The sequence below is a fragment of the Periplaneta americana genome, chromosome 1, assembly GCF_040183065.1.
Source record: "Periplaneta americana isolate PAMFEO1 chromosome 1, P.americana_PAMFEO1_priV1, whole genome shotgun sequence".
NCBI lineage: Eukaryota > Metazoa > Arthropoda > Insecta > Blattodea > Blattidae > Periplaneta > Periplaneta americana.
The window spans coordinates 45479857-45502280 of record NC_091117.1 but is presented as its reverse complement, the minus strand read 5'-3'; the positions used below and the strand labels follow the sequence as shown (position 1 = coordinate 45502280).

At 34.9% G+C, this 22424-nt stretch overlaps 1 protein-coding gene across 1 annotated transcript in view; it reads left to right on the top strand.

Annotated features, from left to right (window-relative positions):
* Positions 1-22207, top strand: part of LOC138695025 (uncharacterized) — a 57531-nt gene extending 35324 nt beyond the window's left edge. The window contains exons 9-12 of the mRNA XM_069819340.1: positions 2144-2336; positions 8577-8792; positions 16850-17068; positions 21042-22207. Coding sequence (XP_069675441.1) covers positions 2144-2336; positions 8577-8792; positions 16850-17068; positions 21042-21187 — 774 coding nt within the window. The 3' untranslated portion in view covers positions 21188-22207. The remainder of the gene's footprint in view (positions 1-2143; positions 2337-8576; positions 8793-16849; positions 17069-21041) is intronic.
* Positions 22208-22424: the final 217 nt, after the last annotated feature.

Genomic DNA, 22424 nt, shown 5'->3' with positions numbered 1-22424 from the left:
TATTTTGAAAAAAATTATTTGGGGGCCCAAATTTGAAAAAAATATACCCAATGGAGGATTGTACTAAAACCGATATATGTAAATAGTTTTGAAAGATAGATTCAAAAAGTTTTGCAATGTATTTGCAAAAGTATGTTCTACAAACTGCCTGTAACAAAATTTTGATATTAGTCCCTACGTTTGTAAAATAAACAATTAAAATTTAGTAACAATTTTCTGATTTCCTTTCTTGCAAACTAACGGACGTATATTTGAAATGAAATCAATTAACAAAATTCTGTTACAGAGAAAAGTTTCCTAATGATCTGAAGAATGTGTGTTCTAAATTTCATGCATGTATCTTTAATAGTTAAGAAATTATATTCATTTTTATCTCGCAATGTGGCAAAAAAAATGAAGTTACTGGAAACCGATAAAAGCGGGAGTGTGATTTAAAAATCCATAGCGCAGGAAGTTTAAAAATGACATCTCGACATCCGATAAGGGAACAAATACCCACAAAATGTTATGCAATGCATTCCACACATCTCAAAGGGTATTTTAAAGACTTTTTTTTCAATTTAATTTACCGGAAACAACAAAAAAAGTGGGCGAGTGATTTAAAAATCAATAATGCAGGAAGTGTAAAAATGGCGATCCACACATATCACAGAGTATTTTAAAGAATACTTTTTTTTTTTTAAACTTAGTCATTTTTCATCAAAAATACCATCCTCTTACCTTAATCCATTCTTTTTGAAGGAAAGAGCGAAACCTATTTAAGGGGAGAGGATGGTATTTTTTAAAAGTTTTTTCCTATTTGGTGTAAAATATTAATTTTTTGTATGTAGGGAGCTCATGGCTATAGCAACTCAACCAAATATAAATATTTTGAAAAAAAATTTGGGAGCCAGATTTGAAAACAAAAATGTACCCAGTGCAGGATTTTACTAAACTCGATATATCTAAGCAATTTTTAAAGATAAATTCAAACACTTTGTTACAATTTATTTGTAAAAGCATTCTCTACAAACTGTCTATAACAGAATTTTGATATTAGTTCCTACATTTGTAAAATAAACAATTATATTTTGATAACATTTTTTTTTATTTTCTTTCTTGCAAACAGACAGACTTATTTTTAAAATGAAATCAATTAGGAAAATTCTGTTACAGAGAAAAGTCTCCTAGTAGTCTAGAGAATGTGTATTCCAAATTTCATACATATATATTTAATACTTCAAAAATTATATCGATTTTTGTCTGGCAATGTAGCAAAAAAATAAAGTTCCAGAAACAGCAATCAAAGGGAGTGTGATTTAATAATCCAGAGCGCAGAAACTTTAAAAATGGCGTCTCAACATGCAATAAGAGCACAGATATCCACAAAATGTTATACAATGTACGTATTCCACACACATCACAGAGTATTTTAAAGAAAAATTTGGTTTTGAAAAAAAAATGAAGTTCCGGACACAACAAACAAAGGGAGATTTGATTTAAAAATCCAGAGCGCAGGAAGTTTAAAAATGGCGTTTCAACATCCGATAAGGGCACAAATACCCACAAAATATCACACAATATATTCCACACATATCACAGAGTATTTTAAGGAAAAAATCTTATTTTTCGAACATTTACTCATTTTTCACCAAAAAATACCATCCTCTTCCCTTAAATTAATTTGAAATAACTCATGCTGGCGGAACTACAGAGCTAACGAACGACTGAAGCTTGGCGTGACTGTCTAGATGCGTCTCAAGTCTTCAGTTGGTATGGAAGTAGCTTCAAGCTTTGTGTGGACTCAGGCTTGAACTGAAACGAGAAATAAGTCTAATGGGTAGCAGTTAAAATATCAAGGAAATTCAAATACAGCCGTCATGAACCTAAGCACTGTTTTTGTAGCAAACTTCAGTAAACTGGCATTATTCATACAATCACAGGCACTGTTTAATCGCTTATAGCGCGTTTAGAATATAAAATTAGAACTACTTACGCTTAAAATGCGTTACCAAGACATTATAGACATAGATAAGTATTTTTAAATTCACATGCACTTTATTTTGAGAGTTACAATGGAATATCGCAGATAAAAAATAATCCCGACAATCAGAAACAAATCGATACACTAGGTAATATATATTATGAATTAATTTATTTGCAGATTATGAACCCTCAGAATGCGACGTGTAGCCACGGCGAACATGGAGTATGTGTGTCACAACTGGAGGCTGCAGAACCCATTGACGAAAATATTTTGAAGCCTGAACCGGATGTGAACATTACAATCCTATCTGATTACGTATTTCCGAAGAAGAAAGATCTATTCTACTCAGGATCGTTTAATCGATTCGACCGTGAGTATAGATGTAGCCATGCAGGAAAATATCTGGTCGGGCATGCATATTTTTACTCAATTCCCATTCTTGTCTCAATCCTACGCCAAATTATTGTACGGGACTCACCTCATCGGGTCTGTGAAGAATGCAAAAGCAATACATCATCTGTTACTCACCCCAAAGCTACTTGAAACCACGCCCCTATTCGCCAGCTTCCGAACTGATAACGTCTAGAGTATAAGTTTAAAAATAATCTTTAACGAATCACTATACCTACACAGTCTTACTAATAAACAGTGTATAGTTTTTATACTAGACTTATGCAGAGTTGAGACAACTTTACTAATAAACCATGCAGAAGCGATGGACGTAAAAACAGCCTGTAACTATACAATGGGAGTAGTTATATTTCAAATGTTTTTTTAAGTGATCGTTTCATTTAATTTAGTATATGCCCTGTTGTTATTATTATTATTATTATTATTATTATTATTATTATTATAATTAGTATTAGTATTAATTATTAGTATTATTAATTGTATTTTTAATTAATAAGTTTATTATTGTCATCATTGAGTGTAATTAGTTACCACTGCCACCGGGTATATACCCATTGCAGTGTGAATAAATACATACATACATACATACATACATATAAACGAAACCCCTAGTTTAAGCGTTGTATATAGAGAAAAAATGGCCGCCCCTCTAACAGCTGTTCGTATCGACTGTCATTTTATGATGATGGTTGCTTAGTAACCAAAGAGGAACAAACCAAAGAGCACAGAATAATTAGAATAATATTACTGTAGCTTGTACTCTTTGACCAAAATATAGTATGGTAATCGATTAGAGCCAGTTGTACTATCGATACTTAACACGCCACACTAGAGCGCTCTACCGGATGCAATAGAGAACCTCAGATATTCTATTATCTTTCGTAACGAAGTAATGACGAAACTATGACGTAGCTGTGTAACAGTTATACTGTTATACACGACGTATGTAGTGATTATTAGTAAGGAATTTACACACGACTTATAAACGAGCTACACATTGTATAAGTATAAGACAGTTAAACGTCTGTATACAGAGTTTTTATTAGAAAGGCCGACAGTATATTAAGTCCTGAGATAGCTCAATGTTCAGTCCTTTAACCTGTCACCACCTCTTATCAGTTCACTACATCCCCACTCCCAACTTCCCTGTGATGTTCCCCTCTGGCCAGAGCTGTAAGTTGAGGCCCACATTATACACATCAGTGTAAAATGCCATAAATCATCTATTTGTAACACATGTCTCGGTTTATATGCATGCTCTGTTATCTTTTACCTCTCATGAAAATGTGGAAGGTGTCATGTAACATAGAAGTCACTTGACAGATGGGGAAAACAATATTATTTTGAATAACAAATGTAAGACCATGGCAAAGACAAAATGGAACCCCATAAAGATCACGACACGGACCACGAAAGGATCATGATAAGAACCAAGATATGGACCACAACATACAACTAAAAAATCTCACAATATGAACTACGATATGAAATACAACAAACACTTCGACAACGATTACAACAAGGATGAAGACCAACATTAGGACCGTGATAAAGACAAGGGCTACAATAAGGACCATGACAGAGAAAACAAAGATCGTAATAGCGGCCATAAAAAAGATAATGAGAACCATGATAAGGATCATGACAATGTCAATGACAAGGACGAACTATAACAGCGACAAGGATCACTTTAAGGACCGCGACATAAACCACAAGGATCACGATAAAGATCACGACATGGGCCACGACAGGCACCATGATCCCTGTCGTGATCCTTGTCGATGTCTTTGTCGCGGTCCTTGAGATGGAACTTGTCGTGGTGCTTGTAGTAGTGGTTGTGTTGTTTTCTTGTCGTATTCCCTATCTTGGTCCTTGTCGTGGTCCTTATCGAGGTCCTTGTCGTGATATTTGTCATGGTTCTTATCTTTATGCGTATTTTCCATAGCTTTAATTTTGGAAGTTGTTGTGGTCGTGGTCCTTATTGTGATTCTTATCCCAGTTCTTGTCGTTCTTTTGTAGTCCTTATCGTAGTTCTTGCCTTTGTCATTTCCTTATCGCGGTCGTTGTCGTAGTCGTAGTCCTTGTTCAAGATTCTTATCGTAGCCATTATCCTGATCTTTGTCCTGGTACATGTCCCTTATTCTCTTTATTGCAGTCCTAATTTGCAATTTCAAAATAATATTATTTTCCCCAATTGAAAGGCAACTTTAAAATGAATTAATTCATTTAGTTAATTAATTTTTTTCCATATTTCAATTTTTATGATCTCTGAAACAAAGTACAACGGTCCAGGCCTATTATGTTTACCATTTTTTACGTATATAGCTGACATATGGCTTCATAAGCGGACGAGTTGTGTACATAATGTAACATGTTAGGTTCGGTAAGCTCACGACAAGATGTGTTGAATGTATACAGAATGCTTCAAAGCACTCCGAAACTACATGGCACTAGGTTTTCGAGAAAAAAATTCGGTACCAAAACCTATATAAAGAATCATTTGGTGGTATTTCCATTTTCCGGGACAAACTGAAAGTAGGAATAAAAGGGGCCAACTTTGAATTTTGAAATGTGAATCTAGCTCGTGTAACGTATCTTTGTATGGGACTTTTGAAGATAATTAACTCTTACTACAACTTTTCCTAGCTTTCATTAATAATCTACAATCAAAGGAAACAGAACATTTTTAGTGCAGTATCTCAGTTCGTGAGATAGCCTATTGGGAACACTCATTTCCACACATTTTTCACAAGTACTCAATTGTTCACCATTCTATGCCAAACAACACTGTGACCTGTTTATTACGTCCTACGTTACTCGGAGGACCCACAGGGTGCTCTCATTCTATAATATTTCGTATCTTCACTTATTCTTGGTAGGTGATTTCTTTAATTCACTCCCACAAAAATAAGTAATTTAGAGAGACGTCGGGAGACAGGGGAGGCCTAGTTCCCCCTCATCCAATCCGCCGTCCAGGGAATAACTAGTCAACAAGCCGTGAGTCAAAAGTGAGCTCGAGAGCTAACTTATTGAAGCGACTACCTATAATTTTTACTGTATATACCTAAATCAGCTTTATAAATTGCGTAGTTTGATACCAAGCAATTTTTTTTTGCAGAACCATGGGAGTAAATTAAAAATAAAGTTTTACTATGTAGCAAAAGTTATAGAAGGACGTGTATATGTTGAATGGGAGTACAGAAGCGTTCATTAAAATTCCCGGTCGAAATCGATACAGACTTGCGTCTTACAAATACTTCGGTTAGGTAACAAAAGTCATTTGGATATATATAGAAGGCATTGTAAATCCTAATATTGTCTGTAATAATAATAGCATTGAGTTAGTTTGTCTACGGTTTCAATAAATACAGGGACACCATTTTATTTTTACTTCAATTTTTATTGTACCAGAGTTTTTGAATGTAATTCACTCCCACCCTCTCTACTAGTCAACTTCCAACCGTTCTTTACACAGAATCAAGCGTATACAGTCAAAGTCGCCTTACGGTCATAGTAAACACGAACAGTACTAAGTTAGTGAGTATAGTACGTTCCAGAAATATGTTCGCGTTTTACAGTGACGAAAGAGCTTTCAATATTGAAACATATTTTCGCACAGGTACTGTCGTCCGTTTGCCTACGTCGCATCTCGGTTTCCTCCCCGCTTCTGTTCGCTCCTCTGTAAAGGCTAGTTGCTGGGCTGTCTTACCTCTTTTCTGAAAACATTAATTTCTGTTAGGAATTGGACGTCTACGTAATATTATACAACTGTTTAAAATAACTTAAATAACAGGCCCCGTTAAGTAATTAACTGTCACGTGATTTCCTCCCTTCCTACGATCCTGCGACATAACCACTTGGACGGAGAGTAGATAGTGTGTCTGAGTAATTTTATCTTTTCGGATCGGGCAGAAGTGAAGATTGAATTTACAGTACGTAAGGTACTCTTTTATAGAGTAGGTACAGAATTATTTCAACATGAGTTACTAGTACGAAGAACGAAACTGGTAATTGGGATTAGGTACAATAGTCTATAGTGCGATAATATGCACATTAGAACTGAAGCCTGTATCGAAATGAACGGCCACCATTTTCAAAAATATGTTTAAATATCCATATTATGGTTATTTTTCAATTTAACTTCATTCTCTATATTGTACGTTAATATGATATAGACTTATAATATACACTGCATAATGAATACGTCCACATGGACAGCTCAGTTCGTGAGTAAAAACACTCATTGTTAATACTGTACTGTATTTTGATTAAACAAAAACCTAATGAAAATGATCAAACTCAAAAGCGTAATATTTCCTAGTTTACGTAAATGGATGAACTACTTCCCATGTCTCCTATACCTAGTAAAGTGATTTGTTTGTATATTACGCCAGTATCATCGAACTCCAGTCGGGGAAGGGGATAGGAAACGACATTGATCCAGAGGTATAGGCAAATTAACATTAAAAATGTTAGTAAAAATAAAATGATGTCCCTGTACTATCAATGGATGAATAATAATAAAGAGAAAGAGCACCCAATGGGTATTTAGTTATTTAGTCTTTGCTATATTGTGTCAAAGTCTTCTTCCTTTTCTCACATCGAAGGCTATGGTATCGTTCACACCTTTTTGAACATAACGAACACACACAGTTGTCGCTAAAATTATATAAAATAACATATCTTATACGACTGAGATGACGCGTGAAGGCATTGTAGAAAAAATGTGGTCTTTGAACGAATCGAAAGAAAATGCCGTCCAATTAATTGTGAGAACTATATAAGTGCTCTAGAAACAGGACGTACCACGTACAAAGTTGTGATTTTTGGGAAAATGCAAAAACGTTCTAAGACTTCGTGTTTAAATGTTTTTAATTTTCTTTCTGTTCCATGTTAATAGATTTGAATGATACACTCGTAAATTAAGTGCAGTTATTTTTAAAATAAATTGTTTACACAAATATTCAAACTTTAAATTTATTTTTGCATTTGGTATGTTTTGATGCCAAAACATTGAAATTGCATACTTTGCAACTATAATTTATTCGATTTTGCTGTACAGAACATTGCACAAAGAACAACAAAAACTCCGAATAATTTGTCTCTCTACTACATAGGACAAGCAGTCAAAATAACTTGGAATATTGCTTGAACTAAGAAAAAAATTACACCTGACACATATCAAGGTCTGGAACGCATATACTTCGTTCCATAATGTCTGACAGGAGAAGTAAACACTGCCGGCAAAGGAGGAGAGAAGTATAATTGCTAATCAACCAATAGGAGATATCTCATTCCACGCTTGACTTGAAGTTGGGCGATCTGAAGCGTTCTACACCCGCCCAAGCGTGGAATGAGACCTCTGCCATTGGTTGAATAGCAAATATACTTCTCTCTTTGTCTGTCGGCAATGTTTATTTCTCCCGTCAGACATTGTCTAACGAAGTAGAGTCCTCCGCCATAACAGCATTCGTTTCACATTTTGAAGGATGAACACAATTACTAGCTAGCTCAGCAACCTACTAAACAAAAGATGGACACGATAAAGTCAACTTAGGAAGAACCCGTTCAGATTTTTAACGTGTAAACCTTGCATAATGCAAATGAAAATGTTACATTTTGTTTTTACATTAAGAGAGATTTTCAATGCATGTGGTACATTTTGTAATCGGATCACTTTTTACACAATGAATACTGCACGCAAGTGAGTAAGAAAGAAACTCATAGCTGTATCATTCAGTAGTGTTTTCGTCCACATTTACGAAACAATTTCAATTCAAGTTGTGAAAAATTTCATTTGGTACCTTCTGTTTCTAGACCTCTCATATATAGATTGTGATAACGGAAACATCCATGGATAATAATGTCATGTACTGCGCAGTGAATGTAATATTTTATTGTCCTATTTGTATTAATATTTTTAAATAAATTATAGGGTACCTTAAAATCAACTGAAATAATGTAAACAAATGAAGACGTATTTAGATTTTTTAAAGATTTAATCTCTGTAGAAGACCTCTGTAGCCCAACACATTCCCTGAAGTTTTCGAAAAACGATATAAATGTCTCTCGGAAATATACATGAATGCTTCTTTACATCATCCCATCCAATGAAAATACCAAGACAGAAAATTAGTTCAGATAAGCTAGGATGTAATATTGAAATTTCACACATATCAACATTACTAACATTTTTCAGATCCTGACGACTTAGATCTGATATACACGTTGAATAACATCACGAATGAAGACACGTCTTCGCCACTCTTAACCCAGCTAGATGACATACCTCCAGGTCAAATATGTCCAACAGGAGTCGACGGCAGACCCTATTGCAACACGACTCTCTGCACCTGCTCACATATCATTAAAGTTCCTCTTGGCGATGTGGTGCAGTTCATACTCATCGACGGATGTAAGTAAAACCGTGTCATTCAAGATGCTTTACCATTTTGGCTTGGAATTTGTGCTCCAGTCACTGTTTGTAGTGTTGTAAATATGGATCGGAAGTTAATGAAATATCATTTTTTCTGAGACATTACAGAAAATACAGGATGCAACACGAAACAAATGTAACCTACTTTTACTTTGCGTTGTTCGGTCTTATATCATCTACTGATCTTATTTTTTTAGAAAATATTTTACTTTTTCATGCATTTTTTTCATTTTCTGCTCTTGGACGGACTTTTTTTTCGGTCCAGTCGTAGTCTATGTTCGAGTACCTACTGCAGATTGCATACGCAATTCATCTGCGTCATACTGGAATTTAGCTTATGCTTGCTTTAACCTTGACTCCTGATCAATGGTGTTACGTACTTCCTCCAATTCAACGCAACACAACAAAGACTGCAGTCGCAGTGCCCGCAGTCGACATATTGATCTCACACGTGAACACGTAAAAATGCAAAAAGTAAAGCAACCTGTGAGCCACCGGCGTAGCTTGGTAAAGGAGCATGTTTGTCGATCTGGAGTTGCGCTCGGGCGCGGGTCCGATTCCGCCTTAGGTTGATTACCTGGTTGGGTTTTTTTCCCAGGTTTTCCCCAACTATAAGGCAAGTGTCAGGTAATGTATGGCGAATCCTCAGCCTCATCTCGCTATCACCAATCTCATCGACGCTAAACAACCTCGTAATTGATATAGCTTCGTAGTCGACCTGGTTGGCGAGGGCGCTGGCCTTCTATACCCAAGGTTTCTGGTTCCATCCCGGGCCAGGTCGATGGCATTTAAGTGTGCTCAAATGCGACAGGCTCATAACAGTAGATTCAATGGCATGTAAAAGAACTCCTGCGGGACAAAATTCCGGCACATCCGGCGACGCTGATATAACCTCTGCAGTTACGAGCGTCGTTAAATAAAACATAACATTTACAGCTTCGTTAAACAACCAGGAAAAGAAATAAAATAAAGCAACCTGCGATCCGTCAAACCAGAGGACCTAGGAATGACTCTAGCCCTATGCTGCAAAGGTGAATAAAGGAGTATGTCTGGGAATTCCCGTTCTTCTTACTATTTAAATGTACATTGGTGTGATTTCGAAGACGTTCATCATCATCATCATCATCATCATCATCATCAACATTATTATTATTATTATTATTATTATTATTATTAAAGTCGTGGTATTTTTTTTTTTTAGTTTAATATAATATTTTCAGAAATATGTCACTTTCAAAGGTTAATTTTCTGTGATTTTTAGGTAATTTACGAAAGCCAGCTATAACGGCTGGGGGATCATCGTGGTAACCACACGATACCTCCAATCTGGTTCGATGATCGTCCACCTCTGCTTCGGCATGTGAACGTGAGGCAAGCAGCCGGGTGGTCGGTCTGGGCCTTTCAAGGGCTGTGATGCACGGATTATTATTATTATTATTATTATTATTATTATTATTATTATTATTATTAATCGTGGTATTTTTTTTTTTTAATTTGATATAATATTTTCAGAAATGCGTCATTTTCAAAGGTTAATTTTCTATGATTTTTAGGTAATTTGCGAAAGCCAACTATAACGGCTGGGGGATCATCGTTCTAACCACACGATACCTCCAATTTGGTTCGATGATCGTCCACCTCTGCTTTGGCATGTGAACGTGAGGCCAGCAGCCGGCTGGTCGGTCTGGGCTCTTCAAAGGCTGTGATGCCACGGATTATTATTATTATTATTATTATTATTATTATTATTATTATTATTATTATTATTATTATTATTATTATTATTGCCAAACTTTCAGAACGGCCCCAAGGTTCACTCAGCCTTCTATGAAATTGAGAACCGGGTCTTTCCAGGGGGTAAAAGGCGGTCAGAGTGTGGTGCCGACCACACCACCTCATTCTAGTGCCGAGTTCATGGAAAGCATGGGGCTCTACCTCCATGCCCCCAAGTTCCTTCACGGCATGTTACGGGGATACCTTTACCTATACCTTTATTATTATTATTATTATTATTATTATTATTATTATTATTAAAATCGTGCTATTTTTTAATTTTAATATAATATTTTCAGAAATACGTCATTTTCAAAGGTAAATTTTCTATGATTTTTAGGTAATTTGCGAATGCCAGCTATAACGGCTGGGGGATCATTGTGCTAACCACACGATACCTCCAATTTGGTTCGATGATCGTCCACCTCTGCTTTGGCATGTGAACGTGAGGCCAGCAGCCGGCTGGTCGGTCTGGGCTCTTCAAAGGCTGTGTTGCCACGGATTATTATTATTATTATACCTATTATTATTATTATTGTTATTATTATTATTATTATTATTACAATGGTGGTATTTTTTAAATTGAATATAATATTTTCAGAAATACGTCTTTTCAAAGGTTAATTTTCTATGATTTTTAAGTAATTTGCGAAAGGCAGCTATGACGGCTGGGGGATCATCGTGCTAACTACACGATACCTCCAATCTGGTTCGATGATCGTCCACCTCTGCTTTGGCATATGAACGTGAGGCAAGCAGCTGGCTGGTCGGTCTGGGCCCTTCAAGGGCTGTGATGCACGGATTATTATTATTATTATTATTATTATTATTATTATTATTATTATTATTATTAAAGCGTGGTATTTTTTTTAAATTTAATATAATATTTTCAGAAATGTGTCATTTTCAAAGGTTAATTTTCTATGATTTTTAGGTAGTTTGCGAAAGCCAGCTATAACGGCTGGGGGATCATCGTGCTAACCACACGATACCTCCAATTTGGTTCGATGATCGTCCACCGCTGCTTTGGCATGTGAACGTGAGGCCAGCAGCCGGCTGGTCGGTCTGGGCTCTTCAAAGGCTGTGATGCCACGGATTATTATTATTATTATTATTATTATTGCCAAACTTTCAGAACGGCCCCAAGGTCACTCAGCCTTCTATAAAATTGAGTACAGGGTCTTTCCCGGCGGTAAAAGGCGGTCAGAGTGTCGTGCCGACCACACCGCCTCATTCTAGTGCCGAGGTCATGGAAAGCATGGGGCTCTACCTCCATGCCCCCCAAGCGCCTTCATGGCATTTACGGGGATACCTTTACCTATACCATTATTATTATTATTATTATTATTATTATTATTATTATTATTATTATTAATATCGTGGTATTTTTTAAATTTAATATAATATTTTCAGAAATACGTCATTTTCAAAGGTTAATTTTCTATGATTTTTAGGTAATTTGCGAAAGCCAGCTATAACGGCTGGGGGATCATCGTGCTAACCACACGATACCTCCAATTTGGTTCGATGATCGTCCACCTCTGCTTCGGCATGTGAACGTGAGGCCAGCAGCCGGCTGGTCGGTCTGGGCTCTTCAAAGGTTGTGATGCCACGGATTATTATTATTATTATTATTATTATTATTATTATTATTATTATTATTATTATTATTATTATTACCTCCCGACCCCTAGTAATAAATATTATCACCTGTAGCCTACGAATTATCTGAAGTCACAAAGAGTAAATTGGACGGGTGCATAGCTTTACATAGAACTACGTCTGGGAGCGTTTACATAAGCGGAATACTAGGAGGAAAATAGAAATAAATGTAGATCAAGGAAATACAAGGTGAAGAAGGGGAATATACGAAGAAGAAAGAAAAGACAAGGGAAAAAGCGGGAATACAGGGAGAAGAAAGGGAAGACAAGAAGAACAAGGGAATAGATCTGCAAGCAGAGAGAAATGTGAATACAAGGAGAACAAGGGAATAAAAGAGGGAAAAGGAATAGAAGTAAAAGAATGGGAAAAGAAGGAGAACAATGTGAGTGGATGAATTTAATTCCCAAGTTAGTCCATGTGTAGTTAGGAGAAAGACGTAGTTCCACATCTAAACAATATGAATCCAAGGAGAACAAGGGAAAAGACAAGGATTAAAATGACAATAAAATGAGAACAAGAGATAGATAGGGACAAGAAGGAGAAAGCAAGGGGAATACAATGAGAATAAATGAAAAAAAAAATCGGACAACAAGGGTAATACAAGCACAAGAAGGAAAATATAAGAATAGGGGGAAAACGAGGAGAGGTGTTTGCATTTTTATGTAATGGTCAATTTCCAAGCTAATTCCCCCATAGCTAGTGACTATAAAGACGTAGTTTTTATTTGTACGGAATTGTTTATTACTAATTTGTAAGTATATTAATTAATTTTATACTTAAAAGTGTAGCATGCATAATGACACAGCAATGATACATGTAACTGTATATTGTTAATTTAACTTTGAGTCACAATATTATTTCTAAAATTAATTGAATAACAATTTTAAAAATTAATTTTCTTTTCTTTAATATCAAAACATAAGTCCGCCAGCCTATTTATTGAAGGATAATATCCATAATTTAAGGTTGTATGGACATCTACAAAACAAACTACCCCATATAAATTTCTACAAATGTGTGAAACGATTTAACGAATATTAGAAAACAAAACCAGAAAAGATAGAGCCCGATCGCAAATTTGTGAGACCCGCCCGAAGGACGAATATTGGTATCCACTTACATGGACTCGCCCAAGAGTTTCGCTGGATGGGTGTTTAAACAGTAGGATCGTATAATTACGAGTAAGTAGTCGCTTGGAAACGGTCGCACATACAGAACCCCTCAATCCGAAGTCTCAGAATGAAGCTCGCGCAGGTTGGTGCCACGAGTTTGCGATTGGGCTTTACAATGTGATGGCTGTTCCGGTGTATGGGTGTGAGAATTGGGCCTTGAAAGGAAGTGGAAAACGAAGAATAGAAACTAATAGAAGTGGAAAGCGAAAAATAGAAACAGCCGAAATGAAATTTTTAAGAAGAGCCGGATATACAGTAAGAGATGAAAAACGTAGGGAAGCAATTAGAGAAGAACTCGAAATATTTAACATGGGAGAAAAAATAATAGAAAGAAAACAAAACTGGTACGCACATATACAAATGATGAACCCAAATAGAATAACAACACAAATTAAAGACTATAGAACTTCTGAACACCGGGACGTAGGACGCCTACGTATAAAATGGACAGATGACTTCATCGGATCAGAACTTTTCCATGAAGATGATGATGATTATAATATTCTCTCCATCACAGGATAGGAATTTACAACACAACAAATTGTATTCGTTTTTTATATTGTTAATTCAACGACGCTCGAAACTTTCGTGGTTATATCAAAGTTCCCGGTGTGCCGAAATCTTGTTCTGCAGGAGTTATTTTATAAACAAGTGAATCCACTGACACGAGCCTGTGACATTTGAGCACACTTAAATGCCGCAACCTCGGATACAGAAGGCCAGCACTCTACATAATGCGCCATCTAGGCCGACTATATTCTTTTAATTCAAATAAAGTACAAATAATGGGTTTGGACAATCTCAACAGAGACACAGCAATAGTCATGCACGATATTAATAGAAAAAATATTGGATTGCAGGGAAGCTAATGGGGATATCGCTAAATGCTAAGCATTAGTATAAACAAAAATAACAGTTTAGTCAGTTTTCATATTTTTCTATTGACTTTAAATGCTTTCCAAAAGAGTTACAAATTTAAATTTACTAGTCGTCGAAAATGATATTTATTTTAGTTCAGATACAAAGTCTTGTAATAATATCCTTGCGCTCAAAGTCACGAATACATAACAAATAGGGTTTACAACTAATGATCCTCAATAATTAAAAATAAATCTTTCTTACATACGCTGTCAGATTCAAAGCCTTGTAATAATATTCTCTCGCTCAAATTCACGAATACATAAAAATAGTGTTTACAACAACTGATCCTCAATAATTAAAAAAAATAATAATAACAATAATAATAATAATAATAATAATTTCTTCCTTACTTACGCTGTCAGATTCAAAGCCTTGTATTAATATCCTCACGCTCAAAGTCACGAATACATTAACAAATAGGGTTTACAACTACTGGTCCTCAATAATGAAAAAAAAATTTTCCTTACTTACGGTGTTAGATTTAAAGTCTTGTAATAATGTCCTCGCGCTCAAAATCATGAATACATTAACAAATAGGGTTTACATCTACTGGTCCTCAATAAAAAAAATTGTTCCTTACGCTGTCAGATTCAAAGTCTTGTAATAATATCGTCGCGCTCAAAGTCACGAATTATAACAAATAGGGTTTACAACTACTGATCCTCTATGATTACAAGAAATAATTTCTTCCTTACTTACTCTATCAGATTCAAAGCCTTGTAATAATAACTATCATCGCACTCAAAGTCGCAATACATAACAAACAGGGTTTATAATTAGGCTACTGACCCTCAATAATAATAATAAAAAAATGTCTTCCTTCCTTACGCTATCAGATACAAAGCCTTATTAATAAAAAAAAATCTTCCTTACTTACGCTGTCAGATTCAAAGCCTTGTAATAATATCATAGCGCTCAAAGTCGTAATACATAACAAACAGGGTTTACATCTACTGACCCTCAATAATAATAAACAAATTTCTTTCTTACTTACGCTATCAGATTCAAAGCCTTAATAAAAAAAATCTTCCTTACTTACGCTGCCAGATTCAAAGCCTTGTAATACTCGTAATATCATAGCGCTCAAAGTCATAATACATAACAAACAGGGTTTACATCTACTGACCCTCAATAATAATAAACAAATTTCTTCCTTACTTACGCTATCAGATTCAAAGCCTTAATAAAAAAAATCTTCCTTACTTACGCTGCCAGATTCAAAGCCTTGTAATACTCGTAATATCATCGCACTCAAAGTCGTAATACATAACAAACAGGGTTTACATCTACTGACCCTCAATAATAATAAACAAATTTCTTCCTTACCTACGCTATCAGATTCAAAGCCTTAATAAAAAAAATCTTCCTTACTTACGCTGTCAGATTCAAAGCCTTGTAATAATATCATCGCGCTCAAAGTCGTAATACATAACAAATAGGGTTTAGATCTACTGACCCTCAATAATAATATAAAAAATTCTTCCTCACTTACGCTGTCAGATTCAAAGCCTTGTAATAATATCATCGCGCTCAAAGTCGTAATACTTAACAAATAGGGTTTACATCTACTGACCCTCAATAATAATATAAAAAATTCTTCCTCACTTACGCTGTCAGATTCAAAGCCTTGTAATAATATCATCGCGCTCAAAGTCGTAATACATAACAAATAGGGTTTACATCTACTGACCCTCACTAATAATATAAAAAATTCTTCCTCACTTACGCTGTCAGATTCAAAGCCTTGTAATAATATCATCGCGCTCAAAGTCGTAATACATAACAAATAGGGTTTACATCTACTGACCCTCACTAATAATATAAAAAATTCTTCCTCACTTACGCTATCAGATTCAAAGCCTTGTAATAATATCATCGCGCTCAAAGTCGTAATACATAACAAATAGGGTTTACATCTACTGACCCTCACTAATAATATAAAAAATTCTTCCTCACTTACGCTGTCAGATTCAAAGCCTTGTAATAATATCATCGCGGTCAAAGTCGCAATACATAACAAATAGGGTTTACATCTACTGACCCTCACTAATAATATAACAAATTCTTCCTCACTTACGCTGTCAGATTCAAAGCCTTGTAATACGAGTAATATCATCGCGCTCAAAGTCACGAATAATTAACAAATAGGGTTTACGACTTCTGATCCTCAATAATTGAAGACAAATTTCTTCCTTACGCTGTCATATCGAAATCAATATTTTGCAAATATAAGTACTTCCTATACAATTAATATGTTTAGAGGCTACGAATTCTTGAATTTCATAATACTTCTATAACATTATCTCTTCAAAACAGCTCTTCAAACGTGTTTGAAAATATTACATTTCGTAGACTATCAGAGATGGTATCGGGGATATAGTGGTACGCGAAGTGTCGAAATTTGGGAAACACTCCTCTGGTGTCTAGGTAAAAATAAGCTCCATCTCACCTAGCATAACTTAGAAAAACAGAGTTTGAAGTTATGATGGACTCAATATTTTGTTTCAGCTTCTAGAGCGGGCATGAACCATCCTTTTCATCTGCACGGATACGCCTTCAATGTGATGGCGATGGGCTACTTGGAGGACACAGAAATGAACGCTGACAACATTGCCATTCTCCTGAAATCCAATAAACTTCAGGAATCCTCAGCACCAGCTTTGAAAGACACTATAGCTGTTCCATCAAGCGGATATGCAGTTCTAAGAATATTGGCTGATAATCCAGGTAAAGTAAAATATAATTAGAGATTACATCCGAATTCTCATGAATTCTCAAAAATTAAGAAATGGATATTCGAATCTTTGGCAGAAACTTTGACAGACCTATAGCTCTTCCGTCAATGAAATATTCGGTTCTAGGTACAGAATGACCCAAAAATCCCGCACCATAGGCAGTACGTCAATGGGTGAATGCGAACTTCCTTCAATTCAATGGCAGAAGTCCACATTTGGAATTGGTTCCCCGATCCCCGGAATTGAACCCAATGCATTTTGATGTGTTGGGCTACGTAAAAGCAAAATATACAGTGTGAAAATTAGAAACAAACAGCATCAGAGTGATAAAATTTCTTCTCAATCCCATGAATTTTGATCAGAGTTTGTGATCCGCGTTCTGCGAGACATGGGTGAACGCGTACAATGTGTTTTGACATTCGTGGCCATTGTATTGAACGAATATTGCAATCCAGCCTAAGGTGCGAGACTTTTGGGACACTCTGTACGTTAGTTCATAATCCAAGTAAGAATGAAAGACAAGCACCTTTTATACCTCAAAATCTGACAACACACTGAACTTAAGAAATGAATGTGTCAGTTCTCGGCATCAGCTCTGAAATTCAGTGTAACTATTATCATAAGGGAGTAATTATGCATTTCTAAGAATACTGACGGATAATAAGATATGCCTAAAATATAGAGGTTAAATCTAAAATATGTCAAACACTGGAAAATAAACAAATAATTCGATGGTGTTTGGATAAAGGAGTTTTATTTTTTACGACGCTATATCAACTACGAGATTATTTAGCGTCGATGAGATTGGTGATAGCGAGATGATATTTGGCAAGATGAGGCCGAGGATTCGCCAAAGATTACCTGACATTTGCCTTAAACTCGGGAAAACCTCGGAAGAAAACCCAACTGGGTAATCAGCTCAAGCGGGAATCGAGCCCGCGCCCGAACCCATATTTTGACATTATTAACATGGTGGAAGAAAAAAAATTAACTTTTTTATCTTCCCCATCAGAATGTTTGCTTGTAAGGTTATCGGTGCATGTGAAATGGATTTTGTTTTGCTCCCATTTTTACATATTTATTTTCTCTTTGTTTTGTTAAAGTTATCATGGGTTATGACAAAGTTCGTTTTGAAATTGTTTTAAGTTGATATTTTATTTTACGTCTATTAAAATTAAGTGCTATAAAAAGCATTTTAGTTTTTGTAACCATGTACTGATATATAATTCATAAAATATGATCAACAGTTTGTAAAACAAGTCTCTTTTTTATAAAATACGTACTGAGAATTCATTTGTCCTTTCTTCTGTTAAGTATAGTAGTAAATGTATAGAATGTTTTAGATTGTGTAAACTAGTGCTGGAACTTAATTTCTCTCTTCCTGTATTAAAAATAACGTGGCTGGGAAATTTATGTTTTTTCAAACATTTGTCGATATTTCAATTTTTTTCCTATGAACAGAAACAATGACTCAAAAAAAATAATTTAATTTACTCAACCGTGCTCAGATGTTGAAATTTTATTTTACTATGTCAAAAATAACACTGGTTGTGGACAGAGTTTTCATTCTGTAATTATTTGTCGGTGTTTAATTTCTTCCTTTTCTTCATAAGAAAAATGCTCTCTGTGAAAAATGTTATTTATTTTATAACAGCGTGTTGTTTAGTTATACTTTTCCTTTGTTCAGATTAATACTGTTCGTAAAAGAAGCTATCGTTTGAGTAGATGTATGATCTGTAGGGTAAAAGTTGGTAATATTGTGATATGAGTAATATTGTGAAAGTTAATTTGAGAATTTATTACAATTGAGGACCGTTTTTGCAAAACTTGCTAACTGAAAATTTGCAAAATTGAGATTTTGGTGGATTCGTTAACATAAAGCAGTCCTCTACATGATGTTAAAATTACCATAGTAAAGTTGAATTATTTCTCTTCATTATAGTGTTTCAAAGTGTAATGGTTGCTCCTATAACCTATTAAGTCTTCATTCAGTTTTTTGTCTCTCCTGTAAAATTTAGTTTCTTTCAGTTAGCAAGTTTTGCAAAAACGGTCCTCAATTTTACTGAGTGAAAGGGAGATCGGTTTTTTTGCGTTTTTGCGCCAACGTATTAAGGGAATGTTTGTGGAGAAGTTGCTGTACAAAACTGGTTCTTCTCTCGCTCAGTACAATTGCAATAAATTCTCAAAAAGAACTACCAAAATATCCAAAACTTGTCCATATTTCAAATTATTCCTATGAATAGGAACACTGGCTGAAGATAATAATTTAATTTACTCAACCGTTCTCAGATGTCCAAATTTTATTTTATTATGTCAAAGGTAACACTCGTTGTGGACAGAATTTTTCTTCTGTAATTATTTTTCGGTTTTTAATTTCTTCTTTTTCCTCATAAGAAAAATACTGTCTGTGTAAAATTTTATTTACTTTGTAACCGTGTGTTGTTTAATTATACTTTTCTTGTGTTCAGATTAACAGTGTTTGTAAAAAAAAAGCTATCCGTTTTAGTAGATGTACTTTCTGTAGGGTAAAGTTGGTAATATTGTGATATGAATAATATTGTGATAGTTATTTCTGAGAATTTATTACAATTTTACTAAGCGAGAGGAAGATCGGTTTTTTTTTTGCCTCAACGTATTGAGGGAATGTTTGTGGAGAAGATGCTGCAGAAAACTGGTATCACAGTATTACCAACCTTTACCCTATATATTTCGAATCTCGGTTACTGCGTTCAGAATAATGGCTGCATGATATTTATTTCTGACTATTACACTTTTACTACGTCACACTACTTTCGACCAATAAAACGGTACGAAAGGACGTCTTTCAACCAATCATGGATGGTTATCGCACAATTTTATCGCGTCCCTAGCATTTGTCTAATTTTATCGCGTCCCTAGCATTTGTTTATTTTTATCACTACCCTAGCATTTGTTTCTTTGTTTGCCAACATTTCAAACTGCACTGGTCTGGACGTCAAAAAACAGAAAATTACAAACCACTCCAGTCGATGCACAGCACTTTCAAATATGACTCGCATTGGCATTCAAGAACAAGAATTAATAAAGATCACTGGTCATAGCTATGCATCTTCCCTGAAACCCTATTTACAAATAAATGAAGAAACCATTCGGAAATCCTGAATAAATTGAGGGATACACCATGTACATCAACGAGTTCACTTCTTTTACGCACACGTCCAATATAACATCAACTGAACCACCAATCACTAAAACATTCAAATTTGAAAATTGTACTTTCAATAATTGTTTCTTTTAAAATTATTCATGTTTATTTTTTATTTCATCACCGTTAACTAAAACGTTTCTTGTTTATTTCATCATCCCTAATTAAAACTTTTCTAACACTTTTTCATAATATTTAGGTTATGTCATAGCTTTTGCTATATGATATCATGAATAGTCACGTATCAGAGATTGTTTAATACTAAAATTTATAGAAAATCATCTGTCAAGTGACGTTGATTACTGGGATCGGGATAAATGAAGAGGAATGCAAATGCTTTAATAAAAATGAAACTGAATCAACAAGCCTTCTTGACCAGTAACCGTCCACAGAGTTCAATGAAGATTCCATAGTTGGCACAACTGAATAATTGATAACAAGAAAACATTATCATAAAACACTACTGCCATCTACTAGCGTAATATGTATAATGTTAAGATGGTACAAATTTGAAGACAGTTTTGTATTTTCGTAAGTCAATTAATATTTTATTGTATTGGAGCAAATCGTTACTTCTAATCTTTATATACTTTCTTCTAATTGTGTAATAGTCAATTAAATCCCACTCGAGTTTTGATTTTCTCTAGATAAATCAAAACCTCTAATGAGATTACTGTTGATAAAAATTCTAAAGTTCTTAATCTTTTTTAACAAAAGAAGGATACATCTCAGCACTACTGTAACACTCAACAGTCCACGAATCAACTTGTTTGTGTTTCAGGATTCTGGCTATTCCACTGCCATTACCTGGACCATCATGTGGTGGGCATGGCTTTCATTCTACAAGTAGGAGATCCTCAGCAATACCCGCCTGTACCGGCAGGATTCCCAAAATGTGGAGATTTTAAACCTCTTGAGGGGTTGTAAAAAGAAAATATTTACGATACATACAAGAATTTGGAATAGTGTTCATTATTCATTTAAACATTGTAGAAAGAAGTTTCATGCTCGACAAACGTTTCATGTTCATTAAGTGTAAAAATCAAATTTGCTCACTTTGACGCATAACTCAACTTTCTGATGCCACAATAAACACGAATTTCTCCTATAATGCGCTCTGATTTCTCAAGTAGAATACGGAACGAACCAAAAGCCTGTGTGCAATAAAATGTCAGGCAAACATGGCTAATTTCGTGATATTTGTTCTTAAATTCACCAGAAAATTGTACCAGCGACAAATCTAACATTGATGGTATGGTATAAAGGGTAGAAGATGTACTATAACATAGATTTTGTTCTCTGCGATCTTGCAGTGTCGTGAGCGGATTGGGAATTGCTTGAAGAGTTGAGAGATCTATAGATTTGAATTTGTGAGTGAATACATCATGCGATTTCCTTTGTTAAAAGGAGAGTTTCTTTGCTGTGTTTTGTAACCAAATTGTTTTCAATGGTAAGTACTAACATTGTATACTTCTTGGTAAAATATATATGCCTAGAAATGCACTGATTATGTAACATAGCCTTATCTTGGGAGGTTATTTTGTTAGCGTTTATCTCATTCCACGAGGCCATTTTTCTCTTTAATTTTTCCTATGCTGAAACAACACTCTATAGTGGAAGAAATAAGAAATGCATGCAATGTAAAACATTTGTGTGTCTGTTTATAGTATCCCTGATACATTGTGCATCTCGAGAATGTTGCAGATGCAGATAATCAAATATGAAAAGAATGGTATTTTTTGGTGAAAAAAGAGTAAATTTCCAAAAAAAAAAATATTTAAAATACTCTGTGATATGTGTGGAATGCATATCATAACATTTGGTGGGTATTTGTGCCCTTATCGGATGTTGAGTCGCCATTTTTAAACTTCCTGCGTTATGGATTTTTAAATCACTCGCCCACTTTTATTGTTGTTTCCTGTAAATTAAATTTTCAAAAAAAAAAAAAAAATTTTCTTTACAACACCCTTTGATATGTGTGGAATGCATTGCATAACATTTTGTGTTTATTTGTGCCCTTATCGGATGTTGAGTCGCCATTTTTAAACTTCCTGCGCTATGGATTTCTAAATCACACGCCCGCTTTTATCGGTTTTTAGGAACTTCATTTTTTTGCTACATTGCCAGATAAAAATGGATATAATTTCTGAACTATTAAAGTTAC